Below are 18,888 nucleotides of genomic sequence, written 5' to 3'. Positions count from 1 at the left end.
AAATTGATATTTATTACTGTTGTTATTTTTGCTAACTGTTGTTTTGCCTGATTGAGGCACACACCAAGCTATCCTATGGATTCTCTTGAACATTATCACAGTACAGCTACATGAGATACCAGGCCGCTGCTAGTTGAAACGCCTATTTGTAGGGGTTTTAATGACTGCTAAGCTAGTACGAATTAGTAATGTAGATATTGTGAGTTCAAGCCCCATAAAATGCATCAGCAAGACTGCATCAAAGTTGACCACTTTTACTGTACATGTTGTTCACAAATTAAAGGCCATCAAGAATATTTTTATGGGTCTTTTAGAGTAATTTAACATAAGGGCCTGGGGGGGGGGTTTCAGAGGAATGTGACGGTAGTCACTCAAAAATTGAAAGCTACAAGGGGGTTGTTCAAAATTGGAAAGAAAGAAGGGGTTGCTCAATTTTTGGTACAAAATGAATTGAAATACCTCTCAGATTGCACCATTTCATCAATTTCTCAAAATTCTTAATGCGACCCCTGTCACTTCCTCTCCCCCTGGGGTGTTCTGACAGTTTTACTTAGTAAAAACAAATAGAAACACCTAATATTGCACCAGACTGCATCATTGAACTCATTAATTTCTCAAAATTTCCGACGTGGCAGAGAGACACGCCTCTCACACTTTTCCCCTGTTGGGTGTTCTAACAGTTTTACACAAATTGATAACATCTCTCATATTGCACCAGACTGCATTATTGCACACATCAATCTCTCAAATTTTCAACACGAGAGGGTACAACTCCTCTGACACTGCCCCACCCCCCAGCCTCCTGACTGTTCTCCTGTACTTTCAAATTCTGCCCTGTCAGATATCTTAGTGGAAACCTTGTCATGATACCCATCCAAAATAAACAATACTGTATGGTAAACAATACTATATGGTTGGATAGTGGTTACAGCATGAGCTTTTGTATCTACATTTTATTGTGACTTTGAATTTCTTTTGCCGGTCACATATTTTTCAACTGTCATGAGGTAACGATGATATTCCAGCAGGATATGAAAGGTCTGTACTATTGCTGTAGTTTTGTAAATGTTACAAATACATGTCTTGGTATTTAACTGGTCTAAGTGGGGGGGGGAGGGGAGGGATCAGTCAAAATTTCTGTGTTAGAGACTGGGTTACTCAAATGCATTTGGGTTGGCATGGGGTTTACTCGAAATTTCAGAATACTATGAAATTCCCCAGACTTCCCCCCCCAGGTCGTAAATAATTACAACTCCCTAAGTAAGATTTTTACCACGGAAAAACGTTAATTTTATTCACTCTTCATCCTTTGTTAACCTTAGAAAGTTTGATTATGTAAAATTGTGTTGTTACTTGTTGTAATCTTGAATTGTTGAAATGAATAAAATCTTGGAAAGTAAAACATGATCCTGTGTCACTGTTGTTCCTGTCTTGTTTCACCATCAGAGAAAAAAAAAGATTCTAATAAATTCACACCCAATTGCTCTAGCAAAACAGAAAAATTATTGAAATTTTTCAGGCAAAACACACGCCGTCTCACCAGTAATACTTGTAAGTTCAATGCAACTCTGCATAACATGTTCGGACGAGAGAGGTGACCATAGAGGGCAAACGTCCCACTGGTACTCATGTGACAGGCTTGCAACCACATGACATACTCCGAGTGCGCGCGTACTGGTCTACAGGAGTACCTGGCTCATACATAGCCGGTCGACGGTCGTTTGGTGGCGCATGATCCCATCGTATTCTCGTACAGTTCCACTGTTTCACGCCAAACTATCGCGAGACGTGTGACGTATATATGTTGACTCCGCCATTTTGGAACCTACGCGTAGGAAACCCTAGAATCATGAAATTGTAGTTAAAACGGTGAAATTAGCGGAAAAGGAGCGGGTTTCCAGTCTTGGATTTTGCTCTAAACTCACCAGGAGGTTACCTTTTTACATTTCTGCCTGATCTTTTGGCAGGATATGGCCGAGGATAAGTCAGATGCAAAAGGTAAACGACTCAAACAGTTCATTTTTTCAAGCCAACTTGAGTACTTGAGGCCTCCGCGTGCCCGCGCGATTTCCTGGTGAACATAGACTTTGTATTTTGTATTTTCTGAATGCGTAGTGGAAAATTGATGTCTCCAAGTACGCATTAGAAAATTTCAAAGTGTTTATAATGTGCTGATTGCTTTATCTGCGTTTTATAGCTTTCATTACGCAGAATATAAGGATAAAAAGGCCGTTGTCTACGACTGTAGTACAACTACGAGATCTCCATGTCTAGCGAGAGGCCACGTTTCTGGGCAGAATGACCTTCCCAATATTACCTGCTTCAAATCTGAATTTTGTTATATTTAGGGCCAGGTGACAGTGTTGTTAACGTCCTCGAAGATATTTTGGTGATAGACAATGAATTTGATGACGAAGTAAACGATAGCAGTGCACCTGAGAACAAAACAGGTAAGTTTGGGTCATTTGCATATCTCAGTCGTATAGTGTGTGTGTGAAATCTGCATAACTGTTTATTTCTCGCTGACGTCCAGTAAGTGCGACTGTATTTTTTCTACAGTATAAGCAGGGAAGATTAATTTTATCATCACCCCGAATTTTTGAATGACTTGAACATTGACCAATTGATTTAGGAATGAAAGCTTAGCTATTCTGACATTTATTCACACCCCAGGATGCCATGGTAATTTATACAGAGAGCACAATGGTTGTAACTGTCTTTGTAAGAGAGTACAAGCCTTTTCAGCAATGATTCAACTGCGAAACATCATTACCCAGGGAAAGACACTTATTTTTTTATCCACTTGCCCTTCGGGCAAGTTGGGGGTTCGGTTCACTTGCCCGAATTGGAAAACCACTTGCCCAGTATAATTTACGTGTTTGAAAAAAGCTCAAACACTGGTTTTTCATTTCACGCACTTTATTTTATCATGTTATCATGAGATAATGTCAGACATTCTCATAGGGTTCTCCTCACACTTCTAAGAGTGCTGGATGGCTCATTTATATTAAATTAATTATTAAAGCCCCACTAGCTGTATCATTTAGCATTTTTTACGTGATTTTACTTCTGAACTAAAACAAGTTTTTGGGAATGTGCTCTTGGGGGGGGGGGGGGGGGGGGTTGGAATACAAGTATTGTTTACTGCCCAGTAAGACTGCATGTGCAATTTCGAACAAGAGAAATAATAAATGTGTGCCCAAACGTAAAATGGCACCCCATGCAAATATAGCAAAAACAGTGTACACCGTGCATTTATGCATTTGAATATTCACGGAAACAACAGAGTAGTCCAATGTAATGCATAGTGTTTAATGTTTTCAACTGGGACAAAAATGTTTGTTTTCTTTATAGTATGGTGGGAAATCAAAATAATGGTTAAAATGTAATTTACTTGTCAAATTTTTCACTATGTTTTTGTAAAGCTGTAAAAGACTATATCCTGTAAATGGGTAGAATTTAAAGAAAACCAGAGAAAATAGGAAGCCTTTTTTAGGTCAACAAATTTCAAGATTTACAGCTAGTGGGGCTTTCATATTCATAGAAAAAATTCTAACAGTTCATATGTTTGCATGTTTACTTTCTTGCCAGGGCTTAATGTACAAATAATAACAGCCATTTTAATTGTACCTTCAAGGTATTTTTGCAGTTAAAAGTTTTAACTTATATCTATACAGAAAGAAAAAAATCTGCAGCTATAAAGGAATGTTTTTAAGCTTCTGAAAAATAATGTACTTCTTTGTCATGTTTTTACTGCGCTGATATCATACACAAGCCCTATGAAGTTTGGATTACCATTGCACTATACCAGTATCCTATGTTTTTCTAATAACCTAGGTGGTCTTTTTACTGCTCATGCGCAGTCTAAATAGAATTTAAACCAACAACCTAAGGCGTCGGTGGTTTTCAATGTGCAAGCTGAATTTCTCGATGTCAAACTCGCTCCAATTGCTTCTTGACAGTCATTTTAGAATGGGAAAATTCACAAACAGAGAGGTTGGTCGCCACTGACAGGTAACTTTTGGCTTATTGACCTGAAAATTAATTCAGTGTTCATTGAAAATTCAAAGACTGGACCCGTTGACACCAAAGCTTGCTCATGACTTTCATTGCATGCGGTCTTGCCAGAATGCCACTCACTGTCACTCAACAAGTTAACATTGAAGAGTACGTTTTAGTAAAAGTCCCTTTTTTGGTGATTTTTCACCACTGGACTTTATTTTTACATCATTATAAACGTTCATACAAAGCACAAAAACCGCTGTGTGTTTCTTTTTTTTACCGTATCGATATATTGTGAGACACCGTAACCTCACAGTCAATGCAATGAACTTTGGTGAACGTACGCTTCACCAGCTGAACAGCTTTCTCATATGCAAAATCAGCGTACGGTAACTGGTGGTATTGTTTGAACTGCATTTTATTGAAAGCGATTACATGATTCTTTTCATCAACTCTTCATGCAATTTTATGAAAAATATTATGGAAATGTTCACAATGACATAATATGATTATTTTTTGTTGTTTATAGTCCGTGTTCCGTCACCAGAAAATCGCTCTCGTGAATTCGATTTCTAGGTATTATTTTTTTCACTTGTCCCGTCGGGCAAGTGGCATCGGAGGTTCACTTGCCCAAACGCGACTTTCACTTGCCCCGGGCAATCGGGCAACCCTTAGTGTCTTTCCCTGTTACCACATAGGGACCTCGTTAAATAATACTAGAAAATTTGACTGTTTTTTGCCATTCTAGGAAAGAAACCCAGTAAACCTCCCGTGAAAAAGCCATCAAAGTCTGCTGTCTCCAGAACTGCAAACTCAAAGAGCACAAAAGATGTGAAAACGAAGAAAACCGTGAAAGAAGTGAAGTCTTCAGGGCAGAAGTCAGCGACAGGAAAACCAACACCATCAAACAAGAGTCCTGGCAGTGCCAAGGCTGTTGCTGCAAAGGCTGGAGAAAAGAAAGGCGTCAAGAAGACGGTTTCTGCAAAGCCAAAAACTGATAAGAAAGAGCCAGAGAAATCCAAGCAGATCGAGAAGGAGAAGAAGAAGCTGGAATCCATCAAGGCAGAACACGAGAAAAACCTTGAAAAGTTAAAAGTCGAAGAGAAAGAGATGAAGAAGAAACAAAATCTGGTGAAAAGTGCATCGTCGGGAAAAACAAACGATGGCTCATCGGCTGGCCAGCAGAAATCTACTGTTAGTAAAGCTAAACAGAGTGTGATTGAAAAGAAGCCAGATTCTGCTAAGAGAGTCAAGAAAGTTGTGCCTGCCAAGAAGGTTCTTAAAAAAAGTGATGATAAAGAGGTCGGAAAGGACAAACAGAGTCAAGTAAGTTACACTTTGTCACAAATGTCTAACCAGAAATACACTGATGATGCAAATGCAAGCTTTTCTGAATGTGCGTCCGGGACAGATTTTTGGTCTCTCAAATTTGCACAGTACCTTCTTGTCTACAGCTTGTGTGGGCTTGGGCTCAATTTGAAGTTTGTGAAGTTTACGAAGTTTACTCTGTCGTACTTTTTGGAATTGAAAATTTTGTTTTTCCCATATAGTTAAAACAAGAGTGATGGCCATTTTGATTTTAAAGTGTCCAAAAATATTAGGTCATTTATTTGTCTAGTACCAAATTTTGCATGGGGAACCCTGATTCTGGTATTGTTAATATTGAAGTTCAATTTTGCGACCCGCATTAACTTAAAGCCAGTCATTTGCATCTCTGACAGTATTTTTAGTAATTTGCTCCATGTATACACTGTAGATTAGGGTGTCTCATTTGGGAGTTCCTGACTAGAATGTCCTAATTAGCCAGTGGTTGGGTTTTTCAACTCTCTATATTATGAGTAGGATATTTGTTTCCAATTGTTTAAATTCCTGCTGGGAAATTGTCAGCCTTCAGAGATAATAGAGTGCTTTGCATATAAATCCAGTCAATCCATGTTGACTAACCCAATACTGGATATTGCATCAAAAGTTCAAAGGAAATTGTACCCAAATTTTCCCCAGACGAATTACATCAACAGACAGTGAAAATTTTGCCTTGATTACAGAAACACTCATCTGCATTACTCAACATTGCAAACATTATCCAGGGAGTAGTACATTGAACTTGGCGACAAAAAACAAAAATATGCGATCTAGAAAGAGAAGAGTTAGCAGCTCAGACTTTAAAAAGCAAATTTGTCATTAGTTGCCCATGCAACATAGTTGAGCCCTCAGTAATATTATGTGTGTATGTGATATTTTATGAAGCTCCCAAGCTGGTAGTGTAACAACAGTGAGAAAACTTGGCTGCTTCATTCAAAAAAATCAAATATCTTGGAAAATCGTGCAGTTGTTTGAAAGTTGTGTAACTTTGCAGTCGTCAAATGCTACATTCAGCTGTCATTGCTTGAAAGTTTGCACACGATAACTAGGCTGTCGTAAGCTTTATAATGTTACAAAGAAGTAGGTTTTTAAGCTTTTGTTCTTTCTTTTTTTTTGACAGGAGGCTATGGAAGTTGACGCAAAGACTGAAATCAGCCTGGAAAAAACAGGTAACTTACACTGTGAGCCATCTTACTGTGGCTTAGAGTGTTTGTGTTTTTTACAGTCTTAATGTACTTTAAGTTTATCCAGCATGAGACACATTACAGATAAAATATGCCCCACTATATAGCATAGGTGTTGTTTGCAGAGTTAGTTCCTTTCTGGTAATGGATATGGTAAGATTTTACTGTCATATAGAAGTGGTCAGTGTATCACAAATACAGAGTAATTTTTGTAATATATCAAGATTGGTCATTGCAGTGATGTGTGGTGTCAGTGTGGCAGTGCCTGTTACATTCTATTGCTTTCACCCAATATAGTAGAGGAAAAGGCAGAGGATAGCAAGCATGACACAGTTGCCATGGAAGACAAGCTGAATGTGACTGTAGAGGAGGATATTGGACAAGAGGAAACCACCATCAGCCATGACCTAGAGGAGTTTGACACTCGCAGTGAGGCAGGGTCTAGCTCAAGTGGAGGTTCATCAAGGTCCGTCTCAAGGTCACGATCCAGGTCAAAGTCTGGCTCTCGTTCCCGTTCAAGATCAGCAAGTGGAAGTTCAGCATCAGGTAAGAAAAGGTGGTGGGTTTTTTTATTTGCAAGACTCTGTTCTTCGTGTGTCAGTATATTACAAATTCAACATTATCGTAGACATCTGTGGTTAGTTTTTGTGAAAGCCACCCTTAGAAAGCCAGGTAACTACATTGGGGGGATTTCTTATCTTGGAAATGAGATTTGATGTTACTGTTGAATTCTAGAAATCTTGCAATGTCATGATTAACAGTATTTTCATGTGTTTGCCTTCATGATTACAAACATATTTTTGACATGTCTTTATAGCAATGTACTCGTTATTCTGTCATTGTGCATTTGATTTTATAATTTTATGTTTGCCAGAGTCAAATATGCTTAAATTGAATCACAAACTCGATGTGCCATATCAGTGATGGTAATTTCAAAGGGAAAAAATCTGTTATAAAGGTAGTTGGCACCTCAAAACTGAAAGACTTATTTTGCTCAGACTTTCCTCAAGCACACTTTCAACCATTCTGTTTCAAAATCAAAAAGAAAATCAGGAGTCACTGCGCAAATTTTTGTACCAGAAAAACAAATTACCTAGTATTTTCTGATATTTGAAATTCAAAATGGATGCCATCCTTGTGTTACCTCTACGGGAGGAAATAAAATTCCTGATTTTCACACAACATAAGCCAGTAAAAACTTATTTACTCCATAAGCTTCAAAATAAGGCCCCCCCCCCCCCCCCCCCCCCCCCAACAAGTGGTAGGCCAAAAGAATATCGTAACAGTTTTAGAGTCCAAATGTATGATCCTGAGGCACATTCTACCTTAAGGAAAAGTGGTTTTCTGTCCTACTGGTCAAAAAACAAGTTATGAACACCAAAGCTGACAGTGGGTTTTCCATCATCTTTATCCGTAGATAGTGGAAGTGAAGGTCGAAGGAAACGTGAGAGAAGACGCCGGAGGAAAAGAAGGCACATATCCCCCATTGTATTCGATAAGAGCCAACGAAATGAGTCCGGCTCTGAAGGTAGTCACAAGATATCCACGGTGTCATCATCTGTAAAACAAATATCCAAAGGTACCCTAGTTAAATTGGCATGAAAATTAAGAGATGGGACTCCATAGAGTTTCCAAACAGAGTTTGTGTAGCAGGCAGCACACACTTGGTAAAAAATCCTATTTATTTTGAATGTTTGGCCTAGGCGTCATCAATGTTACTGTCATGAGCACCAATCCTTTCCAAGGATGGTGAAATATCTTGCTTCACATGTTGGTCATGAATTTGAAATACTTTCTGTTTTTGTGGTTCACACTGTTTTCTTTATTCAAATCCCCTTGAAAGTAAAGCCTGTGGGGCAACTTTCCAAAGTCTGTATTAAAGTTTTCTTTTCGTCAGTTTTATGTTAGCGAAAGCCAAATTTTGAATCATGAATATTTCGTCAGTTAATCAGGTGGCTTTTCGGTGTTTCTTGTACAGCGCATGTTATTTTATTAGTCCCCACGGACACCGTCCGGGGGGACTTATAGGTTTGGTCATGTCCGTGCGTGCGTCCGTCCGTGCGTCCGTCCGTCCGTCCGTCCGTCCGTTCACGCAGATATCTCAGAGATGCCTGGAACGATTTCATTCAAACTTGGTACAAGGATTACTTCATATGTCATACAGATGCACGTCGATTTGTTTTGTCATGCGATCCAATATGGCTGCCAGGCGGCCATTTTATTACGATTTTTTCATGTACAGAGCCATAACTCAGGCATGTTTCAACTGATTTTATTCAAAGTTGGTACAAGGACATTAACCAATGTCATAGATATGCACGTCAATTTTTTTTGTGATACGATCCAATATGGCCGCCAGGCGGCCATTTTATTACGATTTTTTCATGTACAGAGCCATAACTCAGACATGTCTCAACCGATTTTATTCAAAGTTGGTACAATTACATTGACCAATGCCATAGATATGCACGTCAATTTTTTTTGTGATACGATCCAATATGGCCGCCAGGCGGCCATTTTATCACGATTTTTTCATGTACAGAGCCATAACTCAGACATGTCTCAACCGATTTTATTCAAAGTTGGTACAATTACATTGACCAATGCCATAGATATGCACGTCAATTTGTTTTGTGATACGATCCAATATGGCCGCACGGCGGCCATTTTGTTACGATTTTTTCATGTACAGAGCCATAACTCAGGCATAACTCAACCGATTTTATTCAAACTTGGTACAAGGATATTGACCTATGTCATGAACATGCACATTGATTTGTTATGTGATACGATCCAATATGGCCGCCGTGTGGCCATTTTATCACATTTTTTCATGTCCAGAACCATAACTCAGACATGTATCAAGTGAATTTATTCAAAGTTGGTACAAGGAGATTCACCAATGTCATACATATGCACATTAATTTGTTTTGGTGATACGATCCAATATGGCTGCTGTGCGGCCATTTTGTTATGATTTTTTCATGTACAAGCCATAACTCAGGCATATCTCAACCAATTTTAATCAAATTTGCTACAAGGACATTGACCTATGTCATACATATGCACATATATTTGTTTTGTGATACGATCCAATATGGCCACCGTGTGGCCATTTTATTACGATTTTTCCATGTCCTGAACTACAACTCACACGTGTATCCAGCGAATTTATTCAAAAGTATTTTTATCACAAACCTAATGAAGATGACTCTATCCTCTCTGAGGACCTGTAATCAAAGTACCCATTAACAAGTGGGGACTGTGTCATCAACGATGACTTGTTTTCATTGGTTCAACTTGCTTATACCATACTTTACTATAAAAATTTCATAATCGGTGCCTTTTACTCTGCAGCAAAGGTTTCTGAAGTCTGTTCTGCCCATGTTGAGACCAGTGCATAGTTTTAGTACTGAAAAGCAAAGTCTATAAAACAATGGCAAATATTGAATCACGCAAGAAATCTCTCATCTCAAACTCAGTGCACTGAAAACAGAAGTACAGGGGGCAGACACTGAGGGCGCCAAACAAATTGAGAACATCTGCTTCGCTTTCAGACCAAAGCTCCAAGCTGAAGTATCTGTTCCGTGATGCAAGGTACTTCCTGATAAAGAGCAACAACCATGAGAATATTGCTTTGGCGAAAGCAAAGGTGAGTTTGTTGCCCTCATTGTAACAGAGTGACAAAATGAAGATACATGATACATGTAACTGTTCTGTTTTCAGTAGGGATTTGTTTTTGTGACAAGATAAATTCATTTGAACTTTTTAACTTTCGTTTGTTTTGTAGAAAGGAATAGAGAAATAATGTTTTCACTTTCAAAATAGCTTTGATGAGCATGAATGCAACAGCAAAATGGCACTTGAAAGTAATTACTCCTATTTGCACAACACACATCATGTCTACCAGCACATCTCATCTCTAACAACAAGGTGTATGTTGTTCGTTGTCTCTGCAGGGAGTTTGGTCCACTCCACCTAACAATGAGCAGAGAATCAACCAGGCATTCCGCGACGCCCGCAATGTGATACTGATCTTCTCGGTGAAAGAGAGCGGCAAGTTTCAAGGTAAGCTCAGATATTCACGTAGTCTACCACAAGCCACATGTATGTAGCAATGTTGTTTATGTTGGTCTTGATTTTTGTCCGATATTATGTTGCTCCATACTGTGTTTGTCTTTTGTACCTACTTCAAGCGCTTGGTCTACTTCAAATTTTCTAATGAGATTTTTTCCAATACTTTGTTTGAATCAAGAGGTTTTGTTGGTTTTCTACTTGTAGGATATGCACGCGTCGCGGGGGAATCTCGTCGTGATGGACCAACCGTCAACTGGGTGCTGCCACCTGGGTTGAGTAAAGCTGCTCTTGGAGGTGTATTCTCAGTTGATTGGATAACCAGGTGCGTACATCATTTGAATATACTCCAAAATAAATTTTAGTTCCAGTGCAGATTTAGGAATCTTTCTTAATCATAATTTATTTATTGTTGACTTGTACAAAAAAATGAATGGGAAAGGTTGGGTTTTAAAGGATGTGTGTAAAGATAACATCATGAGCTAGTTTAGTATTAGTTAATGCAGAGTGAGACCCACATCTCGATTGCTGTAGTTACTTGAGTGTAATGACCCACATGTCTTTTCGATGTTTACTCGATAATGGTATCTTTCCTTCCCGCAGACAAGAACTTCCATTCATCAGGACCTCACAGTTGTACAACCCATGGAATGAAAACAAACCAGTGAAGATTGGACGCGATGGACAGGTACGCACTCTGTCTGAATTGTAATCTCAAGGAGTAGGCTGTGCAGATTGGACAGATAGTCTAAGTGGGGAAAAAAGCTACAGAAAGTTAATAATTTTGACACATAATGTTTCCAAGTCAGGTGAAGGATCACGGTCAAATATGCAAGATCTCCTTAGAGTTGTCCACTCAACTTTCTCATTGCTATATTTTCATGCAAATCACCGAAATTGTATCCTTTGAAGCTGCATAAATTATTTATAGGAACCACTGCCAGTGGCAGTGCTGTGGTGGGATTAGGGCTATAATGTATCCCAGAATTCAAATGACCTGTTGCTATATAGTAGGACCAACAATGTCATTTTTAGCTACTGTAGACCATCTCTTGGGAATTATTTAACAATTTACAATACAAGTCATAGGTGTTCAGTATGCTTGGGAGTTTAATTTACCTCCTGTTGATTGATGTAAGGTTAATGATTTTGAAACCTCAGTAACATTTCTGCTGTTCTGAATCTGAGTGCATTGATATACCAGGGGAACCCCAGTAAAATTACTTAAGAACGATGGCAACATTTACCTGCTTACCTCCTTTAACAAAAAAAACTGTAAGGTTTTAATACAAATAACACTGCAAAGGTCACTGGACAGTTTACTATCAAGTTTTTCATGTTCTTTGTTTCCAGGAGATAGAACCCAAAGCCGGATACGCATTGTGCCAGATGTTTCCCAGGGATGACAATATTGATATTTCGTCCATTGTGCGGCGTGCAAGACGGCAGGACAGTCGGTCTCGGCGGGATCATGACTCCTCATCATCAAGGTTAGGGAACAGTTGGTGGACATTTGGACTCTTTAAAGACGCTGTGGTATATTGTATTTGATGTTCCGTGGAAATCTCTGTGTCAAAGCAGAAGATAAGTCGGACAGATACAAAAAAATCCTACCAACAGAGACCTGTTGGAGAGTGTAGCCTGTCCCATGACAGCGGTGCGGAGGTTCAGTGTCTTTAAGGGTGGGAATAAGGGTGGGACTTTCATCATACCTTCAAAAACAGGCACTCAGGACAACCAAATCTAAAAAAAAATTGTAAGTTTTGAAAAAATTTTTTCCTCTGATAATAATATGTGCAGGCTAGTCGATCTTTCACCAGGGTCGGAGCCAAGGGCAATGGCTCTGCAGTGCAGTTGGCAGCATTACAGTCCGCGGTTGAAGGGAAAAGTCTAGCAGCCATGGAAGAACAGGAATTTGCTGCTGTGAATTTCGGCACTGATCAGTCGGCGCCTCGACTTGTCATTGAACTCTAGTTCTTTTCCGCTGCAAGCTCGCGTTGTGACTGCCACACCGTGGGGATCTTTTCCATGAGGGACCGTAAATGGGACCGGCCGTCAAGCATTCCCTGATGCCGTTCACTGGTGTTAATTTCCGTTTGGTTGTTGAAGCTACATGCGTTTTTGTCTACACACCTAGCTGAAGTTCCAGGGACCACAAAAATAGGCGCTATCAAAAAAAAAAATAAACAATTCTGCCATTAGTGTTAATCGTGAATAAAATAATGACCACAGAATAGCAAAGGTGGAAAAAAAAATATTTTGATAAAGGAACAATTTTAAAGCAAGATGGATGCAGAAACCACCCCCAGAGTAGAGGGAGTAATGGCAAGGACTATGTCATAGAACTTGGTGTTCCAACTCAAACCTAGATTTTACACCTTTGCTATCAATGGCTAGTCATAGTAGTTCATGCATGCCACATCCGTGGACTTCTCCCACCTATGTTGACACAGCTTCAGCTCACAGGACTATGCTTTCACACTTCAACCACTGGGGAAAAATATTTGACCCAACCACCTTCATCCTGGAGAGATTTCTATGATATGCTGCACCAAGTAGGACTTAATCCCAGAGTTTCTAAAGGACTGACAGTCAGTTCAAACATTCCCCTTCTAATCTACCACGCATCAGAAGGCTCAGCACTATCGATAGAAACTCTCTGGCTACAGAGAAAAAAATGTAGCGGTTTCTCTGAGATGACTAAATGTTGATGAGAGTGTCGTCTTCTTGGCCCCCTTCACGGACTAGTACATTTATCCCCCCTAAAGAGACTAGAGAACTGTGTTCACACATCAGACATTGTCAGGGTGGTGCAGTTGGATTGTGGTATGTTGACAATATTTTGAGTTGCCTCTATTCCTGATTTACACCATGCTGGCGTACTTGTCAGTGATGGGAAGGGGGCATTGTTGATTTTACAGGTCCACCACATGTCAAAAAAAAAACCAAAAAAAAAAACCAACTTGTACATGTATGCATTTACAAATATACATTTCATGAGGTTTGAGGGAGCACTTCGAGAGAGCATTGTCAGCAACAGTGCATTATGTTTCTTTTTAAGCATTCAAAATGACTTTTGACTTTGTAAGACAACATCACCATTTGTGGACCGACGATAACAAGTATTTACAGAAAGAAGAGGTTTCTGTGTGAAGATTTGTCAGTCTCTCAAGATGGATGTAGCTGGGTTATCTCAACGATTCAACTGAAGCACCCAAGACAAAAGAAGACCTTACCTCTTTGTCAAAGGCAATGGCTTTATCTCTGAATTACCACATGAGTTGTGTGTACATTCTTCAATCAAAATGTGAAGGGGCAGAATCACATGCTTTACTCTCACTTGTTCCCAAATACAAATCTCAGCTTTTCCATCTCTTGTGGCCAACAATCAGCAGCAATACACTAAAGCAATCCATGAATTGGCTGCTTTTGATACCACGATATGTAAGAGCTATCATTGGGTCTGTTTCATGTCATACAATGTTGCCTTAATGCATCATTTTAGACATAAATGACAAAATCAAAGTCTTTTCTCGAAGAGTGAAAACTATGTTAGGAGTGTAAAGACGGTGATTTTGCCTCTAAATTGTACTAAAGTTACACGTGTAGCTAATCAAAATATGGAAGTTATCATCTATGTGCATGTAGAAGGACATCACCTGTTGAGAAATAGTTAACTTTTCAGCTGTAAAAAGGATATTGGTGATAAGTGACATTTTGGTTTTCTACAGATCTTTAACATCACTGTCATCAGTTCATCAATGTGTCAGCATCTTTGTGTAGAAAACTAGATCTTTGATCTTTGTCAAAGAGATCTTAGGATTACTCGTGTGGTTTCTTATGCAATGGATCATGTATTTTCTCAAAACCCACATGTTGTAGTCCAGCTTGCGAAAGCTTGATCTAAGGCCAATGTTACATTTCTCATGTCAACAATAACCAAGTGCATGAGACTTACACAGGCTTTTCTGACAGATTTTAAGCTTGATTCAATGTTGTTTAGGAAGTCAAACAGGAAACACATGTTACATACTCAATGATGCAAAAGAATCTCATCTGTGATACAGAATATTTCCTTTTACAGCTGCAACTCTTGATAATTTTTTTCACGAGACATTCAGTTTGAAAATACATGTATTTGTGTAAATTGCATTGTTATTGACAACATTTGCATCATATGATCTGCACTGTTCACTCCTCAACAATAACAAAGCAGTCTACACATGTACAGGCTGAGTTAACAAGCTTAATACTGTGTATGTCAACATGCTTTGGGCAGTAGAACAAGAGAGTGTACTCTACACACAGATCAAAGGTAGTGAAAAAATCATGAAAAGTCACCACTACCGTCCCTTTAAAAGGGTACAAGGACTGTTCATTATCACGTCTGTAACATGAAAACTTCAGAGAACATTATCAATCTCCTGTTTGAAGCAGGCCAGGGCCCATATACGGATGGAAAGTTCAGAAATTTCAGAACCTCCTGGAAAATCAATAAACTATCCATGATTATTGAAAAAAATGAACTGATCGGTCATGTTGAAAAAAATGAACTGATCGGTCATGATATTGTCAAAATGATACATATGATTTATGAAAATGATGTTGTAAAAGTGATGCCTTTAAAATGGTATTTTGGATCTCAAAACGTCCTTGAAATTGCTGACAAAGTCGTTGAGTTTGAAGTGACTTTTAGTATATGAACCGTGGCATGCTGTTTCAGGAACTTCCAAGCTGTAAGGGTAATCATTGTGTACATCAAAGATGATTAGAATGCTCATAGTATAGGGATCCCAATCTATACCAAGAAGCTGGATTTTTATACAGTTCAACATGTTTGGACAAGTTATAAAAAATTCAATGTTCTATTTTGTGTAATAAGTGTAGTGGAAAAAATTATATAGATCAAAAAGCTTGACCTTGTTCCTTGTTAGCCCCATAGGGACCAAGGTTTTGTTGCCTTTGTCCATCAGGCATTTCCCTGTGGAATTAATAATAATAATAATAATTTATTGTTTAAAGACCACTACACAAAACTGTCTCAGCGGTCTGTACAGTACAGTAAAAATTAAAAATATAAATTAAAATAGTAAAATGAAAGTGTAACAATCAAATTAAAACGATTCAGAAAGAAATTAAATAAAAAAATTAAATTTAAGATCATAAGAAAAAAATGTGAACTGGCATAAAAGACTAAAACCATACACTTTAAAAATCACACAGTCTAGTATAAGCAGTAGCAGTCGCGAAAAATAAAAGTTTTCAAAGATTTCTTAAATAAAACAATTCCTTGACGATCCGGAGCTCAATTGGCAGACTATTCAAAGTTTAGGTGCGTAAACGCTAAAAGCCCTGTCACCATATATTTTGAAGGCTGCTTTCCATGATCTTTGATTGAAAACGGACAGAGTCTAACACCTGCACTGTTTCTTGTATTACGAACTGGACATTCAATACTTAAAAGTTCTGCTAGGTATGATGGCGCTGATTTACAATGAATTACTTTAAAAATAAGACACAAGATTTTAAAACGTACACGGTGTTCAATCGGAAGCCAGTGTAATTCCTTAAGTATGGGTGTAATATGACTGCTGAACTTCCGCCTGGTTACCAACCGAGCAGCAGAATTCTGGATGTGTTGAAGTTTGCTTAATTTGTATGCAGGTACACCATAAAATAAGCTATTACAGTAATCTAACTTTGATGAATCAAATTCTCGCCAATTTGAATTGCAGCTGATAAGTGCTACATTCATTTGCAAAATGGTACATGATAGTTTTAGTAACAGCTACTTTGTGACAATTTTAAAAAAGTCATGAGGCCAAAACAAACATGTTTGTTTCTCATTATGATGCAGGTCAATCAAGGCAAGCCAGATCACTTTTTTCACATTCATTGGAAAATATTGAATATATAAAAACTTGACCAAGAATAACACAGCAGAAAATTTCAGTGTCTCTCTTGTCACAACTGTTTGCAGGTCTGAACTGACCGTCATCATCTCACTAAATGTCACTAAAATCATTGCATTCAAACACTCCTACTCTGCTGTTTCATGTCAGTAGTTGCCTATTATGAGCTAAAAAAGGATCAAACAAAAATGTTTTCACTGCATCATCGTTTTTAAGATACCTAAGATGAGAAATAAACATGTATTCTGTCTTTGTGTGACATTAACAGGTCTGAACTTGTTATTTAAAAATTAGGGACAATGCAGTATGATCTGCATTTGTGTATGAATTTATTTCATTACGAATTCCAAAATGGCAGCCCGGCAACCACCGTTTCATCATTCAACCTTTTATCAGGACAACTCATTTGCAAGTACAAATGAATAGTCCAAAGAGGCGTTTTCTGACATTTGACCTTCATTGAGGCATGCCTGGACAGGTTTCTTTCAAATATAGCCCCGAGGACAAAAAGTTATGTCAGTTTTATTTTGTGTGTCAATTCAGTATAGTGACTGCGTTTTTTGCAATTTTGTCCTCCAATTGGATAACACTTTCAAATTGTTGCTTTTATCATTATTATAGCTTGGTGATAAGTCACAATCTTTGCGTTATTGTACACTGAAGTTTATTCAGTAGAGGTAATGATATGCATCTATGCACAGCTCCAGGTACTATTTGTCCTGCGCAAATTTAGAGTAATTTAGCTGGGAAACACAGTAAATTTTACTTTGAAAATATCAAGAAAGTTACACTACACACTACTGGATTTGAATTTGCATTTAAGCAAGGCTGCACACTACACAAGGGACTCAGTTCTAAGTTTGTATCTGATAGCAAAGACGTGCCTGAATATCATTTCAACGCTGAAACTTTTTTTAACCTCATCCTGACATTGATCAAGTGAATGTATGGTACTTGACATCTAGTCCTTACTGAGTCTATTTTAGTGGTGCAAGTTTCACCGTGTGATATTGGGTACAGACAGTGAATTTTTGCTGAATTTTTTGTATTCATCTTGTGTGTTGCATGAGGTAGCGTTTTGAAGTATTTCTTGTTTCAATAGTTCAGATAGCACCAGCTGTATTGATGGAGAACATTTATCACAATTTTTTCCCTATGCGTTCTTTTCTTGTGCTATTTAATAATCCTGGGTCCATGTTCCTTGTTAACAGGGAAGTGCAGTATTTTAAACTTGTGCAGATAGTGTGTTTTTAAATGCTTTTTCTCTAAAACAAGAAGGGGAAAGGTACCGCATCATGTAACATCATTAGTCCATAGGATACAATGAGTGAAGTGTAAAAAAATTTAAAGACATTTCAGACTTCCCAAAAAGAACATCCAAAATTATGACGCTATTTTATCAAATATACAAAAGTGATTAGTTGACCTGAATTGGAGACTTTAGAAATATGAGGACAACAACACTGGAAATAGATATGTGTTCATACAAATATTTTTTAATGAAAATCATAAAAATGACTGCTCTAGATTTATGATTTACAACAACAAACATAGGCACAAAACAGAAAATGTTTTCAAAATTCCTGTAAAAGAGCATGTATTATGTTGTATGCATTACCATATCTGGTAACATTGACAAAGCTACAACTGAAATCAGCTGTATTAAGTACCTGTACTGGTAATCCAGTGTTGTATAGGGGACAATCTCATGTCAGGATGAAGTGGAAATTGAGGATGTTACTTGTTCACAAGTTTATGATATCTTGCAATGGTTTGCAATAACAGAACAAATATAATATCATAATGTAAGAGATTTGTTTCATTCCATATTATGTTTTTAAGTCATTTGAGATCTGAGAGGTAGGCACATACCAGCAAGGGTTCATGAACTCAGTGTACACAAATTGTATTTGTTAACAGCAATCCACACAAGTATTTTGATTGTAGACACACAGAAAAGTAGGTTAAAGAAAATTTTTTTGTTATTTGGTGGTCTTGTTCAAAGACGACTGCGGTGATTGTAAAACCAAGTTTGGTGATCCAATGTGCAGTCTGTATTACTCAGTTATGCTAGAGCACATGGGCCTAACATGCTGGCAAAGGTCAAACCTATGAGTAGTAAAATTGTTCGCCTCAGTCCTTGGGACTTATTTTATTCACTCATTCATGGAAAAATGATTGATTTTGAGGTGTCTGCTTCTCTAATTGGCCAAAAAAAGTGTCACATTTAATTTCATATGCAGGATTCTCAAAATCGTTTTCTTACATGTCAACCATGAAATTGCAATGGTATGTGTATGCTACTACGGTAATTTTGAAATATCGTTGATGTTTTTTATTTCCAGGAATCAAAG

The 18,888-nt window shown here is 38.1% G+C and overlaps 1 protein-coding gene across 11 annotated transcripts in view; it reads left to right on the top strand.

Annotated features, from left to right (window-relative positions):
• Nucleotides 1-1,796: 1,796 nt before the first annotated feature.
• Nucleotides 1,797-18,888, top strand: part of LOC139138896 (YTH domain-containing protein 1-like) — a 25,920-nt gene continuing 8,828 nt past the window's right edge. For 5 of the 11 annotated variants that reach the window (XM_070707481.1, XM_070707479.1, XM_070707478.1 and 2 more), the window contains exons 1-11: nucleotides 1,798-1,998; nucleotides 2,349-2,450; nucleotides 4,751-5,328; nucleotides 6,485-6,533; nucleotides 6,846-7,094; nucleotides 7,966-8,127; nucleotides 10,106-10,200; nucleotides 10,508-10,616; nucleotides 10,830-10,947; nucleotides 11,226-11,310; nucleotides 11,976-12,112. In XM_070707481.1, the coding sequence (XP_070563582.1) occupies nucleotides 1,971-1,998; nucleotides 2,349-2,450; nucleotides 4,751-5,328; nucleotides 6,485-6,533; nucleotides 6,846-7,094; nucleotides 7,966-8,127; nucleotides 10,106-10,200; nucleotides 10,508-10,616; nucleotides 10,830-10,947; nucleotides 11,226-11,310; nucleotides 11,976-12,112 (1,712 nt within the window). In that variant the 5' untranslated portion in view covers nucleotides 1,798-1,970. Of the gene's footprint in view, nucleotides 1,999-2,348; nucleotides 2,451-4,750; nucleotides 5,329-6,484; nucleotides 6,534-6,845; nucleotides 7,095-7,965; nucleotides 8,128-10,105; nucleotides 10,201-10,507; nucleotides 10,617-10,829; nucleotides 10,948-11,225; nucleotides 11,311-11,975; nucleotides 12,113-18,888 lie in introns of all 11 variants that reach the window. The other 6 variants (XM_070707487.1, XM_070707486.1, XM_070707485.1 and 3 more) reach the window with 3 other exon arrangements.

The sequence above is a fragment of the Ptychodera flava genome, chromosome 8 (assembly GCF_041260155.1).
Source record: "Ptychodera flava strain L36383 chromosome 8, AS_Pfla_20210202, whole genome shotgun sequence".
NCBI classification, from domain to species: Eukaryota; Metazoa; Hemichordata; class Enteropneusta; family Ptychoderidae; genus Ptychodera; species Ptychodera flava.
The sequence above is the reverse complement of the archived record's forward strand: the minus strand, read 5'-3'. Positions and strand labels throughout refer to the sequence as shown.